This window comes from Bubalus bubalis, chromosome 16 (assembly GCF_019923935.1).
Source record: "Bubalus bubalis isolate 160015118507 breed Murrah chromosome 16, NDDB_SH_1, whole genome shotgun sequence".
NCBI classification, from domain to species: Eukaryota; Metazoa; Chordata; class Mammalia; order Artiodactyla; family Bovidae; genus Bubalus; species Bubalus bubalis.
In genome coordinates, this window is record NC_059172.1 from 348,458 (window position 1) to 375,857 (window position 27,400).

General features: G+C 54.6%; 1 protein-coding gene across 1 annotated transcript; it reads right to left on the minus strand.

Moving 5' to 3' along the window:
- Window positions 1-624: 624 nt before the first annotated feature.
- On the minus strand, window positions 625-25,638 carry LOC102399396 (beta-galactosidase-1-like protein 3). Its single transcript, XM_044929826.2, has 18 exons — window positions 23,564-25,638; window positions 23,193-23,405; window positions 14,208-14,276; window positions 13,645-13,740; window positions 12,984-13,092; window positions 12,207-12,299; window positions 10,842-10,923; window positions 9,501-9,565; window positions 6,629-6,713; window positions 5,083-5,220; window positions 4,377-4,457; window positions 3,732-3,838; window positions 2,638-2,778; window positions 2,273-2,344; window positions 1,758-1,836; window positions 1,286-1,377; window positions 1,060-1,227; window positions 625-711 (listed from the first exon to the last, which is right to left on the minus strand). Exons 1-18 carry the CDS (start codon window positions 24,277-24,279, stop codon window positions 625-627), a joined length of 2,493 nt encoding a protein of 830 aa, XP_044785761.1. The 5' UTR covers window positions 24,280-25,638.
- Between the last annotated feature and the right edge of the window lie 1,762 nt (window positions 25,639-27,400).

A 27,400-nucleotide genomic window follows, 5' to 3' on the forward strand; every position in this document is an offset into this window, starting at 1 on the left:
GCCTCCCCACAGGACGGGCTGACCCCTGATCTCCCCATGACCTCCCCCACAGGATGGGCTGACCCTTGACCTCCCCACAGGACAGGCTGACCCCTGACCTCCCCACAGGATGGGCTGACCCCAGACCCCCACAGGATGGGTTGACCCCTGACCTCCCCACAGGAATGGGCTGACCCCTGACCTCCCCCACAGGATGGGCTGACCCCTGGCCCCCCCACAGGACATGCTGACCCCAGGCCTCTCCCGCAGGACAGGGGTTCTGTGTTAGGGGCTCTGCTGGAACCTGGATCCTAGATAACCCTGAGCACCTCACTCTGGGGCCATGAATCGTGGACCCTCATCTGCAAAGGGAGGAGTTGAAGACCTCAAGCTCCCTGGTCTCCAAGGTTAGGCCAGACCCAGGGCCAGGGCCAGGGTCAGGGTCAGGGTTAGAGTTAGGGTTTAGGGTCAGGGCCTGGGTCAGGGTCAGAGTTAGGGTTTAGGGTCAGGGTCAGGGCCTGGGTCAGGGTCAGAGTTAGGGTTTAGGGTCAGGGTCAGGGCCTGGGTCAGGGTCAGGGTTAGGGTTAGGGTTAGAGTTAGGGTTTAGGGTCAGGGTCAGGGTCTGGGTCAGGGTCAGGGTTAGGGTTAGAGTTTAGGGTCAGGGTCAGGGCCTCGGTCACAGCCAGGATCAGGTTTAGGGTTAGAGTTAGGGTTTAGGGTCAGGGTCAGGGCCTGGGTCAGGGTCAGGGTTAGGGTTTAGGGTCAGGGTCAGCACCTGGGTCAGGGTCAGGGTTAGGGTCAGAGTTAGGGCTTAGGGTCAGGGTCAGGGCCTGTGTCAAGGTCAGGGTTTAGGGTCAGGGTCAGGGCCAAGGCTAGGGTCAGGGTTAGGGTTTAGGATCAGGGCCTGGGTCAGGGTTAGGGTCAGGTTTAGCGTTAGAGGTAGAGTCAGAGTCAGGGCCTGGGTCAGGGTTAGGGTTTAGGGTCAGGGTCAGGGCCTGGGTCAGGGTCAGGATGAGGTTTAAGGTTAGAGGTAGGGTCAGGGTTAGGGTCAGAGTTAGGGTTTAGGGTCAGGGTCAGGGCCTGGGTCAGGGCCAGAGTCAGGTTTAAGGGTAGAGGTAGGGTCAGGGCCCGGGCCAGGTTCAGGGTCAGAGTTACTGTCAGAGTCCGGTTTAGGGTTAGTGTCAGGGTCAGAGTTAGGGTTAGAGGTAGGGTCAGGGCCTGGGTCAGCGTCAGGGCCACAGTCAGGGCCTGGGTCAGGGTCAGGGCCTGGGTCAGGTTCAGGGTCAGGTTTAGGGTTAGAAGGAACGTACTTCTTGAAGAACTGTGTTTTCAGTTCCAGAGAATAAATGGTGAACCAGCTCAGGGGGATTTTATCCAGAGTAACAGGTCCGATCAATCCTGCAGGGGGGAGACAGCAGAGGTAAGGACACTCTCCGGTGTCCAAGCACAGACTCACAGTCCGGAGTCATCAGTGACCAGGGCTCAGCCCGGGGGGGCATGGACTGGTCTGACCTGCATGACTGAGGGTCTCCAAACCACCAGGAAAGCTTCCCACGCAAGCCCTGAACTTCCCCTGGAATTCCCCAGAGGGGCAGGGTCCCCCTGCAGACAGCCAGGACGCCCCTGCCCAGCAGTGGGAGTCGACAGGACAGAGGGTGGGGACAGGCGCCGCTGGTCCCCACACCCAGGGGTCCGCCTCTGCCGGGGCTCAGTCTTTCCTCCAACCCCACCCTCAAATCTTTGGGTCCAAGTCACGAGGCAGGGAGGGCAGAGCCCACCTTTCCGCTGATTTTGAATTTTCCATGAAAAATTGACTCGTCCTTGATTCTCCACCAGGATCCTTAGAAGCTGACATTCCTGCTTGTGACAGACCAGTTCACGGGGATATATGGCCACGGAAGGCTTTCCTCTGGAGCCCAGTCTTCTCAAAGTCCCAGAGGGAAAACAAGCGAAGGGGAGAAGCCGAGGCCCCCCAAGGGCCCTGAATGCTGCTGCTTCAGAGGGTCCTGCCTGGCCCGCCCTCACAGAGGCCTGGGGCTCAGTGGCAGTGTGAGAGCGCCGGCCAGGGCCTTGGCAGGAAACGTCCACCGGCACCCAAGTGCGGAAGCTGAAGCGCAGGACACATGAGGGCTGGGGGGTGCACATAGACTTGCAGCCCTAGCCCTTCTGCCAGGACCCTGAGGGGCCCATCGCCTCACGGCAGATGGGGAGATGGGAGGGTCTGCCTCAGGAACAGCGCATTTGCACTGGAGGCCCGAGTCTAGGGCAGCAGCTTGACTTTCGAGTTACATACCGTGATTGGAGGAATGTCTATGTCCCGATAAACATCGGTCAAAATCCCTAAACTCGTCTCATTCAAAAACACCTGCAAAAGAAGGGCTGGCATCGGACGGACAGGCCCACCCAGAGGAAGGGGGCAGGGAGATCGGGGTTGGGGCGGTCTCCAGGAAGGGAGCCACCAGCCTGCTGTCCATGGGCGGCCAGAAGCAGAGGCCCCAGCAGACTTACAGCGCGACAGGTAAAGTGGGCCTTTTCCACCCCAATCAAGCCTCACGCACCGAGGTGCTTAAAAGCATATCAAACAGCAAAGGTGTCCATGGCAGCCCCCAAGGCAGAGCTGGGCTGATGTCCCGCCTGCAGCCAGACGCCCAGCCCCACCTGAGCCTCATCTTGTGCGTTGGCATGGAGCTGGCCCCCGGAGCAGATGGTCATCTCATAAAGCACAAACCCGAAGGACTGGCCGTTGCCGTTGTTGATGGGCAGGTTCTCCATGTTGATCGGAACGTTAGAGGTGACCGGCTGAGAGGTGGGCAGGGAGCTGGGGTGAGAACCAGGCCCTTCTCGCTAAGACCCTGGGCAAGCTTGGCTACGCCTCCTAATGGTCCCCAAGAGCCCTTTGATGAGACGCCGTGTGACGACGCCTGTGCCCTAGTCTCCACGGACCAGGAGCCTGGGGGCGGGCAGAGGGGCCCCGTTCTAATCCTGAGAACCAGCAGCGTCAACGACTGAGTCCCAGCTCGACTGCCAGGGAGCAAAGCAACGCATCGAGCAAGCGTGCATTTCGCATCCACAGTGTGCGTGGCATGGCTCATAGTGGCAGGAGGCTCAGCACAGGAGAAACCCTGTGAGCTCAAGAGGGAGCATCTCCCAGGGCCGTCCCTGGGGCTCCAGGGCCTAAGACGCTGTGCTCTTCGTGTCAGGGGCCCGGGTTCAGTCCCTGGTCAGGGAGCTAGCTCTCATGTGCCACGGGAGATTCCCCACGTGGCGAGTAAAACAAAGAGCCGTGAGTAAGACCTGGCACAGCCAAAGCAACACGCGCAAAACAGATTAACACAAACAAAAGCAGAGCGGGTATCTTCCAAGCAAGGCTCTCCTTTTCTTCTGCGGGGACACAGACCCTAGTCTCGGGGGGAGCAGGGGGCCCCGCCGTGGGACGAGGTGGTGCTGGAGAGGACGCGGAGCCCAGCTGCACGGGCTGATGGCTCGACCACGCTCAGGACAGGGCCTGCGAGCAGGGGTCTCTGTGATTCCACTCCCCACCAGGCCTCCCACTCTTCAGTTCACACCCGTTCACGGTCTTCCCAGGAGGCACCCCAGCTCTGCCCGTTGGTGCCAAACGTGGGCAAAACGTAGGAGCATGTCCCCGCTTTCACAGAAAGCCCTGAAGGCCTCCCTGCTCTGTGGCCTCGGCCCAGCCCCAGCCCCCGTGTCCCCAGCAGCCACCCCCAGTCCCCGGAGCCCAGTGTGCTCACCCTCTGCAGATAAGGCAGGGCCTCCCACAGCGGCAGGTAGCGAGATAGCTTCAAGGAGGGGTACACCGCCTTGGGAGTGGGACTCGGAACAGGGGGCAGGGGCCTGACTGCAAAGGAAATGGGCAGCGGGAAGCGTCCCCTCCTTCCCTACGCTGCCCCGCCCTCCCTGGAATCGTGCGTCTGGGGCCGCGGGAGACGGGGTCCCAGCCCGGCGGGGTTCCTCGAGCCGTGAGACGCTGGGAGACCAGACCCCCGGGGAGCTTAGAGCGGGAGGTTTCTGCTGGACACTGCCCCTGCCTGGCTCCCTGGCATGTGGGAGGCACACCCCTAACATGATCTCCACAGATACAGTTCACAGGGTGACTCTCAGGAGTGCATGAGGGCGTCTCCATGCAGAGAGCTTTGTCAACAGTCGCTCCAACTTCTAGCAGACAAGCACCACTCTCTTCACAGAGAAGATGCTGTCCCTTAAAGGGCTTAAAACCAACGCGGCTCTCAGGTGGGAAAACCAGGGTTTGAACGAAGGCAGCCCCTGCCCTCACAAGCACTTTTAAGTTTCTGCCCACAGGGAACCCTTCCCTCTCCTACCCACTCCCACAACTTCCCAAAGATGGCCAGCCCCCCAGCAAAACGGCAGCTGAGTACCCAGGATGGACTCAAAGAGGCTCCGGAGCATGAAGTACTTGGCGGTGTAGTCCCCAGCCTCCGTCAGCACTGCGTCATAGTCTGCAAGACACCAGCCGCCTTCTCTGGGCAGGGCCCCCCCACTGGCCGCCTTTGCTGGGCCGGGGCCTCCCCCACCGGCCGCCTTCTCTGGGCAGGCCACCCCACCGGCCGCCTTCTCTGGGCAGGCCACCCCACCGGCCGCCTTCTCTGGGCAGGGCCCCCCCACCGGCCGCCTTCTCTGGGCTGGGGCCCCCGAAGTGGATGGGAGCCGACTTCCCAGCCCAGACCACTCTGGCCATCCCCGCAGCCATGCCCGGATCCGAGGCCACGGCCACCAGGCCTTCCCCGCTTCCTTTCACAGACACTCATCTGCCCCCAGCCCGGCCGCCCAGGAGGCCTCCAGGGCCCACATGGCACCACCCTGGGTTCTGCTGGGGAGCCCAGGTCAGGGGCCCGTGATCAGGACGGGCAGGGCAGAGTGAGAGGTCACAGTGGCCCCTCTGCGGCGAGGTCAGCCTGCTCTCTGCAGTGTGCGCATCTCAGAGGGAAGCAAGACAGAGAGAGGAGGGAACTCTCGGTGCTCAGTGTAGATTAGGGGTCAAAAACCCCGTGATGCTTGAGGGGCCTCCCCGGTCAAGCCGCAGGGCCCCCAGGCTCAGGGTGGCCCCTCCCGGAGAGCACTTGCCGTAGCTCGTGGTAACACCTCTGTGCTTCTCGAAACTCGTGGCCCCGTTCATGAAACCAAAGTTGGTCCCCCCATGGAACATGTACACGTTGAAGGAGATCCCATATCTGATAAATTCAGACACACTCTTTTCAACTTCTGTAGAGGAGGAAGATGAGAAATAGTGGAGGTCAAAACTTCAGAGACAACAGAACCTTTGGGAAAGCTGCTCCTCTCTGGTGCTGCCCCACAGTCAGCTCAACCGTGTGCCCCTCAGAGTCCACGGAGATTCTAACCAGACAGCAGGCGGAATCGACCACAACTACCCTAGAAAACTAAGCTTGTCCCTACTAAGTGTTAGTCACTCAGTTGTGTCCAACTCTCTGCAGTCCCACGGACTGTAGCCCCCCCAGTCTCCCCTGTCCAGGCAAGAATACTGGAGTGGCTTGCCATTCCCTTCTCCAATACTAAGAGCCTTTCCAAAAGTTACTTCTCCCAGAGAATTTCACTCTGAGCTACATCTATTAAACAGCAGCCTGAGAGCCTCTACATCACTTAAGGATTGCATGTCCATTAAATTTTTTGAAATTATACCAATAATTCGTCTATTCTTGCGAACCGCCTGCTCGGATGGTGCCTCTGGGGCAGTGGCCGCCGCAGTCTCGCTTGTGCCCTATGGCCATCTCCACGCCGGCCCTAAAGGAGGCAGCCTGCCTGGAGGTTCGCCAGGTGTGGCTCAGCACTGGCTGCGCGCCTCGCTGTCCGTCTGGCCGTGCTCAGCCCACTTTCTCTCTCAGAGCCTCAGCTCCCTTGCCTGCTGAACAGGGTCCTCACCCCTCCCCCATCACACGTGGATGAGAATGAACTGATAGGAAGAAACACGCACAGTGCCCGACAGACACGTGGTCGGAAACCCGTGTTCACTGGGGGCAGTCTGGAGTTATTCTTGTTTGCTCCCTATTTTGCCGTTCAAAGCAGGCCTTTCTCAGTTACCCACTATCTTTCAATTGTTGTCTTTATTTCCGGTATGAGTGAGCTTGCTTTTGTAAATATCGTTAGTAGAAAAACACTTCTATTAACAACCTCCTCCAGGCACTGCTCTGGGCGGTTTACTGGATCGCCACACTTCATCCTGGCAATAGCGCTCCGGGGAGGAGGAGGTCTCAGGGGCCACCTCACTGGGGCCACAGAGCTGGGCCTGAGAGCTTTGCTGCTTTGGCTCCAGGATCTCCAGTCACGCTCACCTCCTGGCCCCTCAGCTGCAGAGGCCTCTGTGACTGTCAAGAGATGCATCCCGCACTCAGAGACCGTGAGGGACCCCCGGCAGCCGGCCCTGCCTCTTCTGTCCCCGCACCTGCTTGGTCAGGGGCGGGGGACTCATTGCCGTTTACTCGACCACCTGTCCGTCCATGGAGGGCGAGCCTCCAGGGCGTGGAGCCAGTGCCTCAGACCCCCACGCCCTCAGGCTTGGCCGCAAACCCTCCACAGGAGGTGCAGGTCGGAGAGCTGACCGAGGAGCGGGGCAGGGTGAGCGACCCTCGCAGGTCAGACACCACGGCAGACTCACCGTTCACACCCATCACCCTGTGATCGATTCCCCAGGTATCAAACCAGCCGACCCAGAATTCCATGATCAGAATGGGCTTGTGTCTCTAGGAACAAACCAAATCAAATGCTAAGTCTGATGCCAGGAAGAAGGGAGATCAGAAGATCTGAAGATGACAAGTCAGCATTTGAGGGGCTCCCTCTCCACTCGTCCCTGCTGGGCGTGGACGCTCCCTGCCCCTCACCCAGCGCACCCCTGCAACCACCCACAGCAGTGGTTCCTGTTCCCCACAGGCCCAAAGACACACCCCACGTGTATTAAGACAAAGGGACAAAAAGAAACACAAAACCGGGGGTGGGGGCTGATTACCCATCTCAAGAAATCAGAAAAAAGCAGAAAATAAACCAAAGAGTAAAACAAAGGAAATAATAGCCTGATGGCTACTGCCGAGGGCATCCTGCGCTCACAACAAGGACGGCGGGGACCTGTGGCCTGGTGAGAACAGGCTTAGAGGGGAACAGACCACGCAGAAGCCCAGAGCCTCAGCTCTCTCCGTCAGTAATCGATGGCCTGAGCTCTGATCACCAGAAAGGGCAGAGCTTACCTGGTAGTGACGCCCGCCAGCCTGACCTGATGGAAACGCACAAACAGATGCAGAGCACCACCGTGCACGCACACGGGCCACGCACCAAGAATGACCACAGCATAAGCCGTGAAGCAAACCGTAACAGATATGAAAGAACAGAGTCACACCAGGTAAGTTCTTGGATCTTCACAGCATTAAAATAGAAATCACCAACAGAATGATATCTAGAAAATCCCCAAACACTGACAAATTCAACAACATGCTTCCAACGGATACATGGAGTAAAGAAACAAAAATTCAGTAATTAAATTCAATGAAAATTTAATGCTCTGAACATTTTTAAAAACATCACTTGAAAATAAAAAAAAATACAGCATTTCAAAATTGGTGGGATGGAGCAAAACCAGTGTACACAGGAAAATTCATAGCACTAAATGCTTGTATTAGAAAAACAGAAAGTCTCGAGTCAGTAACCTAAGCTTCAACCAGAAAAAAAAAAAAACAAAACCCTAGTAAAAGTAGAGCAAATTCTATCCATTAAAGAAGCATAAGGTAGAAAATGTTAAAGATTACAGCAGAAATAATAGAAAAAAACATAATAGAGAAAAAAGCCAAAATCTGGTTCTCTGAAAATGTCAACAAAAGTGATAAGCTTCAAGTCATACTGACCAAGATTTTTTTAAAAAAGAAGAAATACATGAAATTGTCAATAACAGGAGTGGAAGAAAGGTCATCGTTACTTACAACAAAGACATTCAAAGGATATTAAGGGATCGTTACAAACACTCTACGGTCATGAATTCAAAGCACAGGTGAAAAAGGACAGAATAAAGACACGAGCTACTGGAACTCACTCAAGAGGGACTAACCTGAGCCATGCTGCATCCATCAGAAAAACTAAATAAAAAGCCTTCTGAAAAAGAAAATTTCAAGTCCAGATGTGCTCAGTGGTGAATTTTACCAAACGGTGAGTAAGATATACTAACACTTCTACACAATCTCTTCCAGGAGATAGAAAAGGAGGGCATTTTATGAGGTCAGCATGACCCTAATTCCAAAATCGAATAAAGGCATTTCAGGAAAAGAAAACCAAGCGTTAGCATTCCACACGAACACAGAAGCAAAAGTCCTCAACAAAATCTGAACGAGCTGAAACCAGGAGTATATAAAATGAGACTACCCCACAACCAAGGGGGAATGCAGCCTCAGAATGCAAGCAGGGGTCAGCATTCAAAACGCAAGCGGCCTGTGTCAGCGCCACCGAGGCGGGGAGCGGGGCCCTGAGGTCCGTGCGTGGCGGGAGCTCCGCCGTCGGGAGGGACGCGGTGGCAGTTGAGGCCACAACACGTGGGCCTCAGAGTCGTCAGGCAGTATGAGAGACTGGATACCCGAGGCCCCATTTTGATGAAACGTCCAGAAAAGGCCGATTATGGCTGCCTGGAGCAGAGGGAGGGAGGAAGCTAACTGCAGGAGGAGGCCTTCTAGACAGGTGCCGGTTGCAAAATGCCGTGCTAATCATACATTTCCAATGGGCGGATTCAACGGTGTATAAATTGTTCTTCAATAAAACTGCTTTTAAAGGAACGAGAGGAAAACAACAACAAGGGAGGTGCTGCCCTCAGCACAGCTCCCTGCTTCCAAGGAGGCCGGAGATGCAGAAACCAGTGAGCAAAGGGGCTAAAACCGAGGGGACGCCCCTGGCGGGTCAGTGGTCAACGCCTGGCTTCCTGACGCAGGGGGTGTGGGTGGGATCCCTGGCCAGGGAACTAGGGACCACATGTCTCTTGGCCAAAAAACAGAAACAGAAAACAGAAGCAATACTGTGACAAATTCAATAAAGACTTTAGAAATGGTCCACTTCAAAACATCTTAAAAAAAAAAAAGAAAAGACTGTGGAGGAGGATGGAGGCTGAGGGGAGGGCGCTATGGCCACAACAGGGGTGTTTGCGCCTGGAAGGGGGCGCAGGCAGGGTGCGTCTGCAGGCGCAGGGAGCCTGCAGAGTTCTGGCGAAGCAGAGCTGATCCTGAGCACCGGGCCCCGCTGAGCCGGGAGAGGGGCCGCCGGCCCGGCGCTGTGTCCGTCCACAGTGCAGCTCACGGGGCCAAGGGGCAGAGCTGTCCAGCGCACCTCTGGGGAGACTTCTTAGCCACGGCCCCACGCCAGGCATCCACGTTCACCCCGCTCTGTCCCTTGGGGCCTCCTGGGAGGCACTCCCCGCTCTGCCCGAGACAAGCAGCACCGGTCCGGAAGCTGGGCCCAAGGCCCGTCCTCGAGCAGCTCTGCCTGGGCCCGCGTCCGCCACCTACCTGCAGCTTGTACAGATGCTTGAACGAGTCCACCTTGAACCCCTTCATGGTGATGCTGGCCAGCACTGCAGAGACAGAGAGGACGGGGGGCTGCTGGGCTCGCCACCCGTGACGTGGTGGGGGCGGCCCGGAGGGAGGGGCAGCAGCGGCTCCTCCCTTTGCAGCTGCAAAGGCCGCCACGTGCCCCACGGCCCTGGCACTTCAGGGACAGGCGAGGGAAGAAGGGCACTTCAAAGCAGCCTGCTGTGTGCAGAGAAGTGGACTAGATCAAGGTCACACGACTCACGTAGACCTGGGACCCCCAGACCCGTGGTGAGCACCGTGTCCACGGTCAGCACAGGATCCACGGCCCGCAGAGGGTCCACGGCCAGCACACTCCATGGTCAGCACAGAGTCCAGGGTCAGCATAGCGTCCGCAGTCAGCACACTGTCCACGGTCAGCAGTAACAGAGTGGGCATGCCACCGAGAAGGGGCCCTGGACACATGCTGCCTGGTCACTGCCCCTGTGGCCGTAGCCTTTTGATTCTGCCCTCCATTGCTCGGCGACATCCCCCCACCACCTGCAGCCTGGGGGCACTGCACACCCGCGGTGACCGCAGCCGGGGTCCCAGCTGGCTCTGGAGGCCGGGCCCCACTCAGCACCGCCTCCTGCTGCCACACAGCTCCTAGGCCAGGCAACGCTTGACTCTGAGCATCTCCAGCTCCAGCCCAGACTCTAAGCCACAGAAAAACTGGGACAGAGGGAAAGGTGCGAGGAAGAGGCTCCAGGGAGACATCAGGAGTGAGGACCCGGGAGCCCGCCCGCGGGCACGCCACCCCCAAGCCCAAGTCCTCACCAGGGCGACATCACGCCCGTGTCCACCGCCGACCCCAAGACCTCACCTGGAGACATCACACCCAGGTCCACCCCCGACCCCAAGACCTCACCAGGGTGACATCATGCCCAGGTCCACCCCCGACCCCAAGACCTCACCAGGCGACATCACACCCGGGTCCACCCCCGACCCTGAGTCCTCGCCAGGGCAACATCACGCCCAGGTCCACCCCCGACCCCAAGACCTCACCAGGCGACATCACACCCGGGTCCACCCCTGACCCCAAGACCTCACCAGGCAACATCACGCCCAGGTCCACCCCTGACCCCAAGACCTCACCAGGCAACATCACGCCCAGGTCCACCCCTGACCCCGAGTCCTCACCAGGGCGACATCACCCCCGGCCCGACATCCGGGCACTTGGGGTCGGGCGTGGGTGTGCGCTTGGACCTGCTGAGGCTCCATCAGGAGTTAGCGGTCTTGCCGCAGCCTCGCATCTCCCCTAAAACAAGTCTGGGTTCCTACCTCCCTTTATATGTCCTCTCATCACTTGCTCTGTGTTGTCCGCGGTCAGGAGCAGCCCTCCAATGCCCCTCTGCTGCAGGGCCTGTGGAGAGAGTCGGACAGGATGAAATCACCCCCTTGTTTTCCTTGAAAGAGGGAAATACAAGGCAAATAGGAGGCAGATATGCCGGGGCTCAGACAGCAGCATGGGTGCTAGACAGGAAGGCCTGCGTTGGCACTCTGCACAGGGCCGCTCCGCAGCTGGGGGCTGGGGGCTCCGGCCAGCCTGCCGTCTTCCCAGGGGTGGGCACACGGTGGGGGTGAGCCCTGGTACCCTGTGGCCGTGGCTCAAATGAAGAGGTCAGAGCTGAGTCCACAAGGGAATGGGGGTTCCTACATTGGGGGAGAGACAGAGAGATGTGGAGAGAGAGATACATGGATGAGACATACAGAGATGGACCAATAGACAACAGATAAACAATAGATGTAAAGACAGATGACATACAGGCAGGTAGATAATAGATAAATTATAAGATTTATAGATAGCTGACATACAGGCAGAAAGACAACAGACACACAGACAGATGACGGACAGACGGCTGACAGCGGCAGGGGCAGACAGGAAGTGAGCGATCACTGGACACGCATGTAGACTGAGAGACAGGGGAGGACAGGGGAGCCTTGGGGAGGGAGGGACTGCGGGCCGAGAGAGGTGAGCGTTGCAAAGCCGGGTCCTGTCGGACTCAGGGACGCACACCCTCCCGGGGAGGTGGGCCAGGCCAGTCCTATCTGGAAGCCACGTGTACTCAGGGAACACACAGCAGACAGACACCCGGGCGGAGGACCCTGTCTGTGAGTCCTGTGCTCACCAAGCCAGCCTGGGCCCACAGTGAGTCTACCGGCACAGTCTACAGATCGAGGAATCAGAATCTTGCTGAATGAGACAGACGTGGGGGGCCGGGGGTGACATTGGCTGCAGGGCCCCCCCACTGCGCCCGCCGGAGGTGGGAGAGACACGTGGGACCCCCGCTTTACACTCACGCCCTGGTTGCTTCCTGCGGGCTGGGGGCCGAGGGTCTCACCCCGGGGAAGAGCACCAGGACCGCGGGTGCCCCCCGACCTGAGACGCCCCCCAGACGGCAAAGACGGTGGAAGAGAGGGTGCCCACGTCACAGGCCGCAGCAGCACGGTCACTGGCCCAGGACTCGGCACCACCCCCCTCCCGGCTCCGACGCTCCGACGGGAAGCGTGAGACAGCAGGGAAGGAGCCGCACATTCACCCCATGCCAGCGCCGCCCTGACCGCAGGCGGATTCACAGGGACGCTGAGCCTCCGCCCCGCGGCCCGGAGGGTGGGCGCCCGGCTGGAGGGCGGCAGACGGCTCACCTGCAGCAGATAGGGCATGTAGGCCTCGTCCTTGTAGAAGAAGCCGTATTCGTTCTCTACCTGCACCGCGATGATGGGGCCTCCCTGGCGGTACTGGGACAGGACGGCAGGCCAGCGGGTGAGCCCCCCAGGCCCGGTCCGGGAGCCTATCACTCACGGGCCCCAAACCCGCAGCACGCGGGCATCCGCCCCCCGCCGCCCACCTGCTCGGGAGGCGGGGTTCCGTCCTGGCCCCTCCGCTCCGCTCCCCATCCTCCCCCACCAGACCCGCTGATTCCCATCACCATGGAAACCACCCCCGAGCGGGAGGGGGCACTGGCTCCGCCCGCAAGCCCCCTCCAGGGGCCCCAGCCCCTGAGCGGCCCGGCCGCCCTCACGGCCTGTTTCTCCCTTGCACCCACTCCTCAGAGCACCCCGTCGGCTGCTGTGCACCGACGGGGCCCCGGACGTGCGAGCAGACCTCCTTCAAGGCTAAAGGTGATCTCACCCACCGCCGTCCACTTTAAGTCTCTGCTCCCTGAAGCCCAGCCCACAGCGGGAAGAGTGGCAGCCGCCCCCCTCCAGCCCTGCAGCTCTGCCAGGCGACCCGGCCGCCCCTGTGAGGGGCACGTGCTCAACTCTTGAGCTGGAGCTGGGACGCTGGCTCTAGAAAAGGCGCCGCGGGGCGGGGGTCTGGAGTTCCCGCCGCGGGCTGTCAGCTCCCTTCTCTGCGGACACGAGCCTGGACGGCTGTGGTCCTGCAGCAGAGGATCGCGGGATGCAGCCGTCCGTCTTCACCTGGAGCGGAGCCACCCTGGGAATCAGGTGGTCGAAGTACTTGTTCACAGCGTTCACAAAGCTGCGGTTGGTGGTCCTCAGCTGCGACATGGGGTCCTGCAGTAACCAGCTGGGGTGTGGGGTGGCAAGCTCAGCAGACCGGGCGGAGTCCCGGGCCCACCCTCTTGTCCAGGGCCCCGGGAGCTTTCGGACCCGTCCCAGGAGGAGCTGCACGCCCGCGTCCTAAGGACAGGCGTTGTGAGGGTCTGTGAACACTCTCCTGCCTTCTCTGTCAATTCATGAAAAACCTGGGCTGTGAGCAGAGCACAGGCTTAGGGACAGAGTTAGCGCTCCTCTGAGGCGGAGGAGTTCGACAGAGAGGAGCCGACAGCAGGAATGAAGCAGCCCCAGGTCACCTGCAGGGTGTGGGTCCTGCTCCTCAAACGGACTACAGACACGCCTGTCCCGGAGGGCAAAGCCTCCACTGACCAGGAGGCGGACTGTCCACTGGGGGGAGCGTGGACCCACGGGGAGCCACCAGCTCCAGGGATAACGGAAGAGCATCACCACCCGCCTTGCTGTGGTGACAGCGAGACCCAAAACAGGCGCCGTTGTCCTCGGACTGGACCAAAGGGTCAGCAGAGCCCCACCAGGGCCACAGCTCCTGGCCGGCCCTGCTCACCTGGGCAGGCCCCCGAGGTCCATCTCGCTGCAGATGTAGGGGCCTGGACGCAGGATCACCCACAGCCCCACCTCCTCCGCCAGCAGGATGAAGGCCCTAGGGGGTTGGGGTCACCAACTCTCAGGGCTCGGAGCACAAGGGCCCCTCGCCCAGTGCCCCCTCCCCTTGCCAGCCCAGCCCTCCTTGGGGGGCTGGGGACGCTGAGGTCAGGACACCCCCCCGCAGAGCAGAGACGCCTCCCAGGGTCACCGCCAAGCCCCCAGCCTGGGACATTGGCGTGGCCGCTCTGGGGCATGAGCAGAAGGAAGTGCCTCACCTGGGGCACAAAGTCCTGACTGAGGGCCTGACCCGAGTCACCCAGCCCAGCGGGGACCACCCTGCGAGCCGGGCACGTGGGGACGGCCGTGGGGCTGGACTCGGGGTGGGGCAGGCACGCCCCGGGGGTGGCGGGATCATGATGGAGGGCGTGGGGCCAGCACAGGCTCCCCCTGCAGCCCCCTCTGCCCCGTGGGTCCCCGCCACTCAGACCCCCCCGCCCCGCCTGGCTGGGTCACAGAGCCTACTCCAGGTCCAGGTTCCCGGAGAAGTCGAATGTGCCTCTCTCCGGCTCATGGAGGTTCCACGGGACGTAGCTGTGGCAGGGAAGAGGGAAGTACAAACAGCATGCTTTTATTTCTTTCCTCCAAACTGCCAGGTCAGTCCCAAGCCCTGAGAGAGCTCTATTATGGAAAAAGCTGAAGTTTCCACTGGTACTTAAACCTTGTCACACACACAGTGGTTATTTTCAGCAGTTCCTTTCTAGTCATCCACTTGTATTCTAAGCTGCCAATAATCCTATGATTCTAAATTCCTTGAATTTATCCATAAATTATCCCACTCACCATCCTATCCTTTGTCATTTCCATTAGAAATTCAAAGAAAAGGTAAAAACCATAAATGTCTATATATATCTACCAAATATTGCTAAAAATTAATCAAAATAACAACAGACGTGGGATTTCTGGGAGCAGGAGGGCCCAGAGGAGCTACTCCATGTTCAAGGTCAGGAGGGGCAGCCATGAGGAGGTACCCCTTGTCCAAGGTAAGAGAAACCCAAGTAAGACGGTAGGTGTTGCGAGAGGGCATCAGAGGGCAGACACACTGAAACCATAATCACAGAAAACTAGTCAATCTGATCACATGGACCACAGCCTTGTCTAACTCAATGAAACTAAGCCATGCCGTGTGGGGCCGCCCAAGACGGACGGGTCATGGTGGAGAGGTCTGACAGAATGTGGTCCACTGGAGAAGGGAATGGCAAACCACTTCAGTGTTCTTGCCTTGAGAACCCCATGAACAGTATGAAAAGGCAAAAAGATAGGACACTGAAAGATGAACTCTCCAGGTTGGTAGGTGCCCAATATACTACTGGAGATAGTGGAGAAATAATTCCAGAAAGAATGAAGGGATGGAGCCAAAGCAAAAATAACACCCAGCTGTGGATGTGACTGGTGATAGAAGCAAGGTCCGATGCTGTAAAGAGCAATATTGCATAGGAACCTGGAATGTCAGGTTCATGAATCAAGGCAAATTGGAAGTGGTCAAACAGGAGATGGCAGGAGTGAATGTCAACATTCTAGGAATCAGCGAACTAAAATGGACTGGAATGGGTGAATTTAACTCAGATGACCACTATATCTACTACTGCGGGCAGGAATCCCTCAGAAGAAATTGAGTAGCCATCATGGTCAACAAAAGAGTCCGAAATGCAGTACTTGGATGCAATCTCAAAAACGACAGAATGATCTCTGTTCATTTCCAAGGCAAACCATTCAATATCACAGTAACCCAAGTCTATGTCCCAACCAGTAATGCTGAAGAAGCTGAAGTTGAACGGTTCTATGAAGATGTACAAGACCTTTTAGAACTAACACCCCCAAAAGATGTCCTTTTCATTATAGGGGACTGGAATGCAAAAGTAGGAAGTCAAGAGACACCTGGAGTAACAGGCAAATTTGGCCTTGGACTACAGAATGAAGCAAGGCAAAGGCTAATAGAGTTTTGCCAATAAAATGCACTGGTCATAGCAAACACCCTCTTCCAACAACACAAGAGAAGACTCTACACATGGACATCACCAGATGGTCAACACTGAAATCAGATTGATTATATTCTCTGCAGCCAAAGATGGAGAAGCTCTATACAGTCAGCAAAAACAAGACTGGGGGGCTGACTGTGGCTCAGATCATGAACTCCTTATTGCCAAATTCAGACTTAAATTGAAGAAAGTAGGGAAAACCACTAGACCATTCGGGTATGACCTAAATCAAATCCCTTATGATTATACAGTGAAAGTGAGAAATAGATTTAAGGGACTAGATCTGATAGATAGAGTGCCTGATGAACTATGGACGGAGGTTCATTACATTGTACAGGAGACAGGGATCAAGACCATCCCCAAGAAAAAGAAATGCAAAAAAGCAAAATGGCTGTCTGAGGAGGCCTTACAAATAGCTGTGAAAAGAAGAAAAGCGAAAAGCAAAGGAGAAAAGGAAAGATATAAGCATCTGAATGCAGAGTTCCAAAGAATAGCAAGACGAGATAAGAAAGCCTTCTTTAGTGATCAATGCAAAGAAATAGAGGAAAACAACAGAATGGGAAAGACTAGAGATCTCTTCAAGAAAATTAGAGATACCAAGGGAACATTTCATGCAAAGATGGGCTCGATAAAGGACAGAAATGGTATGGACCTAACAGAAGCAGAAGATATTAAGAAGAGGTGGCAAGAATACACAGAAGAACTGTACAAAAAAGAGCTTCATGACCCAGATAATCATGATGGTGTGACCACTCACCTAGAGCCAGACATCCTGGAATGTGAAGTCAAGTGGGCCTTAGGAAGCATCACTACAAACAAAGCTAGTGTAGGTGATGGAATCCCAGTTCAACTATTTCAAATCCTAAACGATGATGCTGTGAAAGTGCTGCACTTAATATGCCAGCAAATTTGGAAAACTCAGCAGTGGCCACAGGACTGGAAAAGGGCAGTTTTCATTCTAATCCCAAAGAAAGGCAATGCCAAAGAATGCTCAAACTACCGCACAGTTGCATTCATCTCACACACAAGCAAAGTAATCCTCAAAATTCTCCAAGCCAGGCTTCAATATTAGGTGAACTGTGAACTTCCACATGTTCAAGCTGGATTAAGAAAAGGCAGAGGAACCAGAGATCAAATTTCCAACATGCACTGGATCATCGAAAAAGCAAGAGTTCCAGAAAAACATCTACTTCTGCTCTATTGACTATGCCAAAGCCTTTGACTGTGTGGATCACAACAAACTGTGGAAAATTCTTAGAGAGATGGGAATACCAGACCTGAGAAATCTGTATGCAGGTCAGGAAGCAACTGTTAGAACTGGACATGAAACAACAGACTGGATCCAAATCGGAAAAGGAGTATGTCAAGGCTGTATATTGTCACCCTGCTTATTTAACTTATATGCAGAGTACATCATGAGAAATGCTGGGCTGGATGAAGCACAGGCTGGAATCAAGATTGCTGGGAGAAATATCAATAACCCCAGATATGCAGATGATACCACCCTTATGGCAGAGAGTGAAGAACTAAGGAACCTCTTGATGAAAGTGAAAGAGGAGAGTGAAAAAGTTGGCTTAAAGCTCAACATTCAGAAAATGAAGATCATGGCATCCAGTCCCATCACTTCATGGCAAATAGATGGGGAAACAGTGGAAACAGTGTCAGAGTTTATTTTGGGGGGCTCCAAAATCACCACAGATGGTGACTACAACCATGAAATTAAAAGACGCTTGCTCCTGGGAAGAAAAGTTATGACCAACCTAGATAGCATATTCAAAAGCAGAGACATTACTTTGCCAACAAAGGTCTGTCTAGTCAAAGCTATGGTTTTTCCAGTAGTCATGTGTGGGTGTGAGAGTTGGACTATAAAGAAAGCTGAGCGCCGAAGAATTGATGCTTTTGAACTGTGGTGTTGGAGAAGACTCTTGAGAGTCCCTTGGACTGCAAGGAGATCCAACCAGTCCATTCTAAAGGAAATTAGTCCTGAATAGTCATTGGAAGGACTGATGCTGAAGCTGAAACTCCAATACTTTGGCCACCTTATTCGAAGAGCTGACTCATTTGAAAAGAGTCTGATGCTGGGAATGATGGAAGGCAGGAGGAGAAGGGGACGACAGAGGATGAGATGACTGGATGGCATCACTGACAGGATGGACATGAGTTTGGGTAAACTCCAGAAGTTGGTGATGGACAGGGAAGCCTGGCATACTGCAGTCCATGGGGTCACAAAGAGTCGGACACGACTGAGCGACTGAACTGAACTCCATCATTACCCGGCTGACTTGAGTGGCCCTACCTGGCAGGGCTCATGGTTTCGTTGAGTTGGACAAGGCTGTGGTCCATGTGATCACTTTGGTTAGTTTTCTGTGATTGTGGTTTTCATTCTCTCTGCCCTCTGATGGAAGAGAAAAAGAGGCTTATGGAAGCTTCCTGATGGGAAAGACTGACTGAGGGAAAAACTGGGTCTTGTTCTGATGGGCGGGGCCATGCTCAGTAAATTCTTAGTCCAATTTTCTGTTGATGGGCAGGGCTGTGTTCCTTCCCTGTTGGTGGCCTGAGGCCGGAGCCCCTGGGACGCTCACAGCCAAGTCTGGCTCAGTATCCTGTGGGGTCACTGCTCCTTCCTCCTGGGTCCTGGTGGGCACAAGGTTTTGTTCATGCCCTCAGAGAGTCTGTTTCCTGTCCTGTGGGAGTTCTGTAATCAAATCCCACTGGCCTCCAAAGTCAGATTCCCTGGGGAGTCTCAGTCCCTTTGCCGGATCCCCAGGTTGGGAAGTCTGTTGTGGGCCCTAGAACTTTCTTAACAGCGTGAGAACTTCTTTGGTGCAATTGTTCTGTATAATTGAATTTCTTTGGTGTAATTGGGCTTCCCTGGTAGCTCAGCTGGTGAGGAATCCGCCTGCAATGTGGGAGACCTGGGTTCCATCTCTGGGTTTGGAAGATGCCCTGGAAAAGGGAACAGCTACCCACTCCAGTATTCTGGCCTGGAGAATCCCATGGACTGTACAGTCCGTGGGGTCACAAAGAGTTGGACAGACTGAGTGCCTTTCACTCGCACAATTGCTCTGCTGTGTGTGAGGCAGGTGTATGCTTGGTGGCTTTATGGTGGGTGGGGCTAACGGCAAAAGAGGGGGTCCTCCATGGGGAAGGTCCTCCAAGAACTGAACTGAAGTGATGGCAGAACTGACTAAGCATTTCAAGATCTCCTGTTGTGAGAAGGAATGAAAAATTGGTTTGCTCAAGACTAAATATGCCTGGAAAAGTTTATACCTAGACATTGAGAGAACAGAATGAAAAGGTTTTGCTAAATGATGCTTACAAGTGATTTAAAAAAAACTTCTAAAAAATAGTTGAAACAGAAATATGGAAAAAGATATACACAAGGAAGAATTAGTCTAGCACTCTTAAATAGTAGGCAAAATGGATTTTAAGGCAAAGAAAACCCCTCACAAATAGAGGTTGAGAGGCATCAAGTAGTAATAAAAGGAATGAAGCCTCAAGAGGATGTGATAATCACGGCGTTGCAGGCTCTGAATACACAGCTTCAGGGAGAAGGTTACTGAACAAGAGGGGGAAAGGGTCCATCCACAGCCACAGTGGAAAGAGTTAAAATACTTCTCTACAAGACAAAGACAACAAGAGCAAAAAAAAAAAAAAGGCAAGAGCATAGATTTGAACAAGACAGGTGAAAGACTGAATCTAATTAACACACAGAGAGCGCGGTGGCTGACCGTGCAGAACACGCCCTTAACAGGCAAACGCAAGGTGCAGCTGTAAAACACAAGGTAAGTCTCAGCCAGCGCCCAAGTCCCACCTCCTAGTCTGTGGTCCCAGGCAAACGCAACTAAATTAGAAGTTTATATAGACAAGATTCATAAATCTACAAGCTAGTTCTTTGAAAAGACTTAAAGTTTACACAAGATTCAGGAAAAAAAGTCCCCAAACTCTGGATGATGTATAACTTCCAAGAAAGGATTTTTTAAGTCCCAGTCAATCTGAAATAGGAAAGGAAAAAAGAGTATAGAATAAAATAGGAAACATGTTTGAATAGGAAAGTGAAAGTCGCTCAGTGCTGGCCGACTCTTTGTCACCCCATGGACTATACCATCCATAGAATTCTCCAGGCCAGAATACAGGAGTGGGTAGCTGTTCCCTTCTCCAGGGGATCTTCCAAAACCAGGGATCGAACCCAGGCCTCCCGCATTGCAGATTCTTTACCAGCTGAGCCACAAGGGAAGCCCAAGAATACTGGAGTGGGTAGCCTGTCCCTTCTCCAGGGGATCTTCCCGACCCAGGAATCGAACTGGGGTCTCCTGCACTGCAGGTGGATTCTTTACCAGCTGAGCTATGAGGGAAGCCCTTTAGAAACATGAACTAAATAATAACTATTCAAGAGAGTTATACTGTCCCTAAAACCTTTACCACACAACCACAAAAGATAGTAGTCACAGAGTTTTACAAGTGAACTTTAAGAAACATTCAAGGTAAAAATACTTCTTTTGCAAAATATTTTCAGTGAATAAAAAAAGAAGATAAAGTCAGGTCACAAGTGTATTGTAAGATTGATTTAGAAACTGAGCAAGACACTCAGAAATAAAATTTTAAGTAAAGTTTAGTTACCATCATAAAGGTACATCTCTGAAATAAAACACTAGCAAATCCAATTCAGCAATCTGCATGTGTGTGCCCACAGCTGCATGTCTCATAACCAAGCAGAATTCATCCCAGAGCCGTGGATGCGCTAAATATCAGGAAATAAACTTTTCAATGTAACTTACTGTTTTAACGCACTTCCCTGGTGGCTCAGACACTAAAGCGTCTGGCTGCATTGCAGGAGATTGGGAAAATCCCTGGAGAAGGGAATGGCAACCCACTCCAGTATTCTTGCCTGGAGAAGCCCATGGACAGAGGAGCCTGGCAAGCTACAGTCCATGGGGTCGCATAGAGTCGGACATGACTGAGCGACTGATACTACTGCTTTAACAGAAGAGTGAAGAAAAACCGTATCATCCCTTCAGTACATGCAGGAAGACCTCAGTAGAACTCAGCAATACTTTGTGATTAAAGTATTTGCACATGAGATGAGCCAGTTATCAATTTACTGCTCCCAGCCTCTAGTCCACGGTGCTGGTCAGGTTGGTGCTGACCAGCCCTGGCCCCTCAGTGAGTGCGATGCTTAGCTCTGCCACAAGGGGGCGGTGGGGACACTCGGGTGCAAAGGGCTTCTGCTCTGGGTCCAGCTGGGACCGGTCAGTGGTATGGGAACATCCAGTGGTCCCTGCTTCATCCAAACTTCCATGTGGTATAAGAATCATCCGAAACGACTGGTGGAGGCTTAACCCGGGAACGCAAGCGTATGGAAATCTTTTGGAATGGATGTAACGAATGCAGTTACCAATGTGGACATTAAATTACGGCACCCCAGGGTGTCTGCTACCACGTTTCTGCTCTTTCCTTCTATATATGGGAAGTCCTAGATTCTCGGGACTGCTCTTACTTTTTCTTGACGTTACCAAACAAAACCCCAAAGCCTGACCATGAAAACAACAGACCTTTCGAATTGCTGGTGACATATGTCTCATCAAGAAACAGAAAAATAAAGTTTAGCACTGGGGCTCCAGTGGTTAAGACTGGGCTTCTGATGCAGGGAGCACAGGCTCAGGCCTGGCTGGGGCGCTAAGGTCCCACATGCCGCAGAGCACGGCCAAGAAAAGATATTTTTAATTAAATAAGTAAAAATAAAGTTGAATAGCTATTTAGGGATCGCTGACCTAAATAACCTACAATAACTCATTCAGTTAGTCCCTGTTCCAACAATTAGAAGATTTTAGGTCAAGGGTAATGATGTTTAAGAAGATAATATAGGAAATAAATTTAGGTTACTGTCACTTTGAAGAGATAAGAAAACCAGAAAACTACACTCTGCATCATAAAATGATGAAATACCCTGCCAAGGGCACTTGGACTTATGAGGACAAAACCTCACAGGAAGGGGTGCCAAGCTCCAGGCAGGTAACCCCACTGCCTAAGCCGAGTCCAGTCCTGAGGAGCTGCAGGGCCTGGGGCCTGCCTGACCCTCCAGGAGGCCCTCCGCGGCCACCGACAACGCTCCCCGCCCTGGGCCCCTCTTCCCAGGGTGGGGGACACGGGCCCGTGTCCTGGGGCAGGGGGCTCTGGGCTCTGGGCAGGTCGCTCCACAGGAGGGCGTCCCTGCCTGCCGGACCCTCGGCGCATGTTCCCGGAGCTCCTGCCAGTCCGTTCCGGCCACGTCCACAGACTTTCCCTCTGGACTCACTGTCACCCCATCATCATCAGCTCCTGCTTTTCTCAGCTTCAAGACATCTGTGGAAATGGTCCCTTATGAAGGGACCACCACTGTTCCTCTTTCAAATATGGCTTTTACTTGGGATGTGGTTTTTTTCTCCACCAGCCAGATGATTGCAGGCAGGAACCTCTGCTCCACTTCCTCGGAGGCAGCCTCGCTCCCCCGAGGGCTGTGGCAGGTCTCTGGGCAAAACTGACCCCGGAACCCGGCTGGCAGAGCCCTCAGGGTGGGGACCGTGCACCCACAGTTGTCAGGACCACGTAAGGCCACAAAGATGCTTGGAAATCCCACCGTCGTCAGTACACCTTAACCACATCACCTCTCGACACGCAGTCAAGTTAGCACCACGCTGACTAAGCCGGGCTTGCATTTCTTTATGACACCACCATTGGGTACCTATATGCTCTGGCACTAAGACAGGCCTTTTTCTAACATGCGATCTTAAGAGGCACACTTCCTGGGTTGGGAAGATCCCCTGGAGAAGGAAATGGCAACCCTCTCCAGGATTCTTGCCTGGAGAATCCCGTGGACAGAGGAGCCTGGTGGGCTACAGTCCATGGGGTCGCAAGAGCGGGACACGAGTGAGCGACTGAGCATGCACACTCATTCCTCTAAGCGCTCATCTCATAGACATAAAAATTGTTGTTAAAACAACATGCATTTAGAGGGGAAGGGATAGTTAAGGACCTTGGGAAGGTCACATACAGACTGCTGTATTTAGAATGGATAACCAACAGGGACCTGCTGTACAGCACAGGGAACTCTGCCGACTGTCCTGCGGCCGGCTGGATGGGAGGAGAGTTTGGGGGAGAATGGACACACAGATACGTATGGCCGAGTCCCTTCACGGAAACTATCACAACGTTGTTAATCAGCCATACCCCGATGCAAAATGTTTTTGGTGTTTAAAAAAAACAAGCCTTTACCTAGAAGTCTACTTTGAGCATCTGTCATAAAGCAGCTCTCCTAGAGGGCCCGGGAAGGCTCCTGAGCGAAGCCGCCTCTTTCCTGTTCCCCGTGACCCCCACCCGCGGACGGACCCCGGCAACCTAAGCAGGACGGCTGAGCCGCACGAGCCGTGAACGGCACACACGGGACCCCGCATCGGAGGCTCCGGCCCCGCATGAGGCCCCGCGCCGCGCTCACGTGGTGACGGTGTTGAAGCCGCAGGCCCGCAGCTTGAGCAGCCGGTCTCTCCAGGAGGCCCGTGGCACTCGGAAGTAGTGTATGGAGCCCCCAAGGATGAGGAACTCGTGGCCCTCCAGCGTGAAGTAGGGGTTGCGCCCGGCTCGCTCCTCAGTCTGTATCCCCTGTGAGCGGTTCTTCAGCTCGCGGGGCGTCAGGTGCGACCAGTCAAACCTGTTGGGGGCCCAGAGGAAGAGGTGGGGGCGGGCAGAGCGAGGCTTCGGGGCCCCGCCCGGAGAGAAGGCCCTACGGACTCAGGCGCTGCAGCATTTCAGCCCAGAAAGAAGAAGGGGCCTCCCCCGCGCCCTCCCCACCGCCCCGCTCAGGCAGACCTGCGCGGGTTTGGATGCAGCTTTCTGTGTTCGAATATGAAGTTATTTCTGTATTTCGCCGGAGGAGCAAAACCCGATGAGACAAATGGCAGGAAAAGGACGCACAGGACTCTTCTCCAGGAGAGACGGGGCCTGAAAGGACAAGGAAACCGCCCGTGACCCCGGCAGGCGGGGGAGGCGCCGGAGGGACCCGGGAGCGCCCCGGGCGGCCGGGCGGCGGGAGCGGAGCTCCGTGCTGCCCCGCCGCCCGCCTCATTCTGCGCAGAGGGCTGCCTGTGGACTTTGCCTCCTAGAGGCCTGCGGCCCCCAACAGGGCAGGAGGGGCACCGGGCCGCCCTTCTTCCCGGGGTGCTGGGCCGAGGCGGGCTCGGGCCGGGGCAGACGCCGCGCTGGGGGACTGCCGCCCCGGGCAGGTCTGGGGACCCTCGACGCCGCCCGCCCCGGGCGAGGGCCCCAGGCTGACCGCGACAGACGGCTCGGAGGCTCCGGGGCGAGGACGGGGAGCGGCGAGGGGGCCTCAGGGAGTCCGTGCCTGGAGGGCCCATGAGCTGCGGGGATGAGGGGCCTTCACCTGGAGCGCGGCGGGGAGCCCATCCCAGCGAGAGGAGGCGCCCAGGTCCCCCGACACCGGGCAGAGGCGGAGGGAACAGTGGGTCGGACGCCTCTGCACGCAGACGCCTCTCAGCTGCGGGGAGGAACCGGAGGGTTAGGGTCATCGCCCTGAGCTTGAGTTCCAGCAGCACCCACCCGAGGGCGGCCGCTCAGGGCAGGCGGTCAGCACGCCCCATGGCTCCAGGTCCACTGCGGAGACGCTCAGCAAGGAGGCCACCGGCGCGAGGGTGCCGGACGTGTGCCCCTGGGGGAGGCGTCTCCCCAACACGCCGCAGGAGACGGGGAGAGTCATTGTGGGGGGGGGGGCGTTGAGACAGAGGGACGCCGGTGGACGGAGAGTCCGTCCAGTGTCTGCAGCGAAGGCGGGGGCACCGCGGAGGCCTCGTTGCTGGGCACCAGGGGCGCCGCGGAGTCTTCTGCCCGAGGCTGCAGGCGGACCGTCAAGGCGGGTATCCGATCTGCGGAGACTGCCTGGTGCAAGGCGGAGGCGAGGTGAGAAACAGGTCATCGAGGAGCCGGGGATCCCAGGAGGAGCACCCGAGCTGTTCTCCTGGTCCCTACACTCCGCGAGGACGCGGAGGGATTTTAGGAGAATTTCCAGGTGAAATGGAAACTTCTGGTAATTGACTGATGAAGCAGGTGCTTCGAGAGAGGAGGCGGACGGCCCCTGTGCTGGCGGTCCAGGAGAGCAGGGTAGACAATGGGGACGTCTCCTGAGACCAGAAACGCAGGTCCAGGTAGAGATTTGAACGCGCTGAGCCCTGTCTGGAACACCTGGATTTGAAGTCCCTGGATGAAAATCTCTTTTCAGAGACTGGAAAATCCGACAGTCCTCTGGCCTTTTCTCCCTGAAGCCCTTTGCTTTTCCTCTGCCATCGGAAGAGCAGAGCCCATGACACCAGATGGAAATCAATACTAGAGTTTTCTGGGAGCTTGTGGGTGTTTGTTATTCTTGTCTCGCTCATCACGGGTACATGTCCATCCTTGAGACCCGACCTCCCTGAGAATTTTGTACAATGTCCCTCTTTCTCTCCTTGTTAGGTTAGATGCTAGGGGCTGCCTTGACTTCCCACTGATTAAACACAGAAGCGCAATGTTTCTTTGAATATACCTTGTTTTATAAATCTGGTTTAACAGCCACAAAACTGTATTCTTTTTTATCAAGATTGTTAAAACTATTCTAGGGCCTGTGCCTTTCCATATACAATTTAGAAAAAGCTTGTCTATTTCTACCAAAAGCCATGCTGACATTTTGATGGGAATTGCATTAGACTTCCCCCTCCATTAGGAAGATTTAGCATCTTCACTGTGTTGAGTCTTCAAATCTATAACATGCTGTGTTTCTGTATTCATTTCGGTCTTCTTTCACTTTTGGGGGGCTTCCCTCATAGCTCAGATGGTAAAGAATCTGCCCACAATGTGGGAGACCTGGGTTCGATCCCCAGGTTGGGGAGATTCCAGTATTCTGGCCTGGAGAATTCCATGGACTGTATGTATAGTCCATGGGGTCAAAAAGAGACATGACTAAGCAAGTTTCACTTTTTGATCAGAATTTTGTGTTTTTTCAACGTACAGAGCCTATGCATAGTTTTTAGTTGTATACCTCGGTGTTTCATTTTCTTTTGAGCTATTTTAAAATCACTTATTTATTTTTGGTGGTGCTGGGCCTTTGTTGCTGCACAGACTCTCCTCTATTTGCAGCGCGAGGGGGCTGCTCTCCAGCCGTGCTGTGCAGACTTCTCATTGCCGTGGGTTCTCTTGTTGTAGCACATGGGCCCTGGGGTCTTCGGGCTTCAGGACTTGTGGCTCCTGGGTATAGTTGCTTCAGGGCATGTGGGATCTTCCCTGACCTGGGCCTGAACCCGGATCCTCTGCATTGGCAGGCGGATTCTTTAGCACTGAGCCCCCAGGGAAGCCCCTCTTTTGAGCTATTTTAAATGGCATGGCATTTTCAAGTTCAGTTTCAGCAAGTTCATTGTTAGCATAGAGAAAGGCAGCCGGGCTTCTTGTGTAGATCTGGTATTCGTTACCTTGGTATTCTCTCCCATTAATTGTACACGGTTGTTTTGAAAACCCAGTTCCACGGGACTGTCTAAAGAAGCAGTTATGTTGGGAATTCCCTGGTGGTCCAGTGGTCAGGACCCGGTGCTGTCACTGCCAAGGGCCTGGGTACCATCCCTGGTCACGTATATAATTTATTTTATAATTAAATAAATAGAAGAATCTGGGATAGAAGAAGCAGAGCTGAAAATTGAGGGAAAAAAAATCTTTTAAAATAGAAAGTCATGTTATCTGCAAATACAGTTTTTTTTTTCTTTCCAATCTCTCCAATGTCTTTTATTAATTCTTCTTATCCCATTGTGGTAGCTGGGGTTCCCAGTACTATCTTGAATAAAAGTGGTGAGAACCATCCTTACCTGTTTCCAGGTTTCTGGTAGCAAGCAGTTACCACTAAGTGTAATGTTAAGTGTGGCTGGGTTTGTATACACTGTTTATCAATTTGAAGTGGTTTCCTTATAGCCCTCTGTTATAGGACACTCTAACAGAGCAAGTCTGTGACACTCGTGGAAAATACAGCACCGCTCCTGCTCGGAAACATCCGACCTTCAGAGTAAGAGGGGTAAACAGGTGTAGCCAGGGGTCAACCAGGGAAGTGGCTGAGCACCTGCCTGCCAGTGCGGGAGACACAGGCTGGCTCCCTGGTCCAGGAAGACGCCACACGCTTAGAACAACTAAGCCCATGTTCTGGAGCGCAAGCACCCTTGAGCCCGCGCTTTGCAACAACAGAAGCCAGGGCCCCACAGCTAGGGGCAGACGCTGCTCCCTGCAACCAGAGGAAAGCCCGTGAGCTGCAGCAAAGGCCCAGCACAGCCAAAACAAAAATACAAGATGATTCTTAAAAAAAAGGGGGGGGGGGGGGAGGGCGGTAAATAAAAATAATTAAAATGTGTCAGGTCAATGCCTGAGAGGTTTTGTTTCCAAATTCACTCACACTGGTCAAGCTTTGCTGCCAAATAATTTTAGAAGACACTTCAGGCTTTAGTGTTTTGTGGGCGTAGAGATTACGGATAAGGGATTGTATGCATGAAAGTGTTAGCTCTGTTCCTGGAACGTTCATAGGGCTCTAGTTTCAAGAGGCCAAATGGACAGATCCTTCAATCTTGTCCCCTGAGCCAAGCAATGGGAATAATCTAGGACAGACTCCACGTTCAGCAGCTAAGTACA

Bases quoted from the DNA above. Each gene is read 5' to 3' on its own strand.
- LOC102399396 (XM_044929826.2), bottom strand. From the start codon at position 24,279: ATGACCCTAACCCTCCGGTTCCTCCCCGCAGCTGAGAGGCGTCTGCGT. The intron at 5,221-6,628 runs GTGAGTCTGCCG...CCTCCTCTACAG, and splicing joins CAGGGTGATGGGTGTGAACG to AAGTTGAAAAGAGTGTGTCT. The intron at 1,837-2,272 runs GTATGTAACTCG...TGTCACAAGCAG, and splicing joins TAGACATTCCTCCAATCACG to GAATGTCAGCTTCTAAGGAT.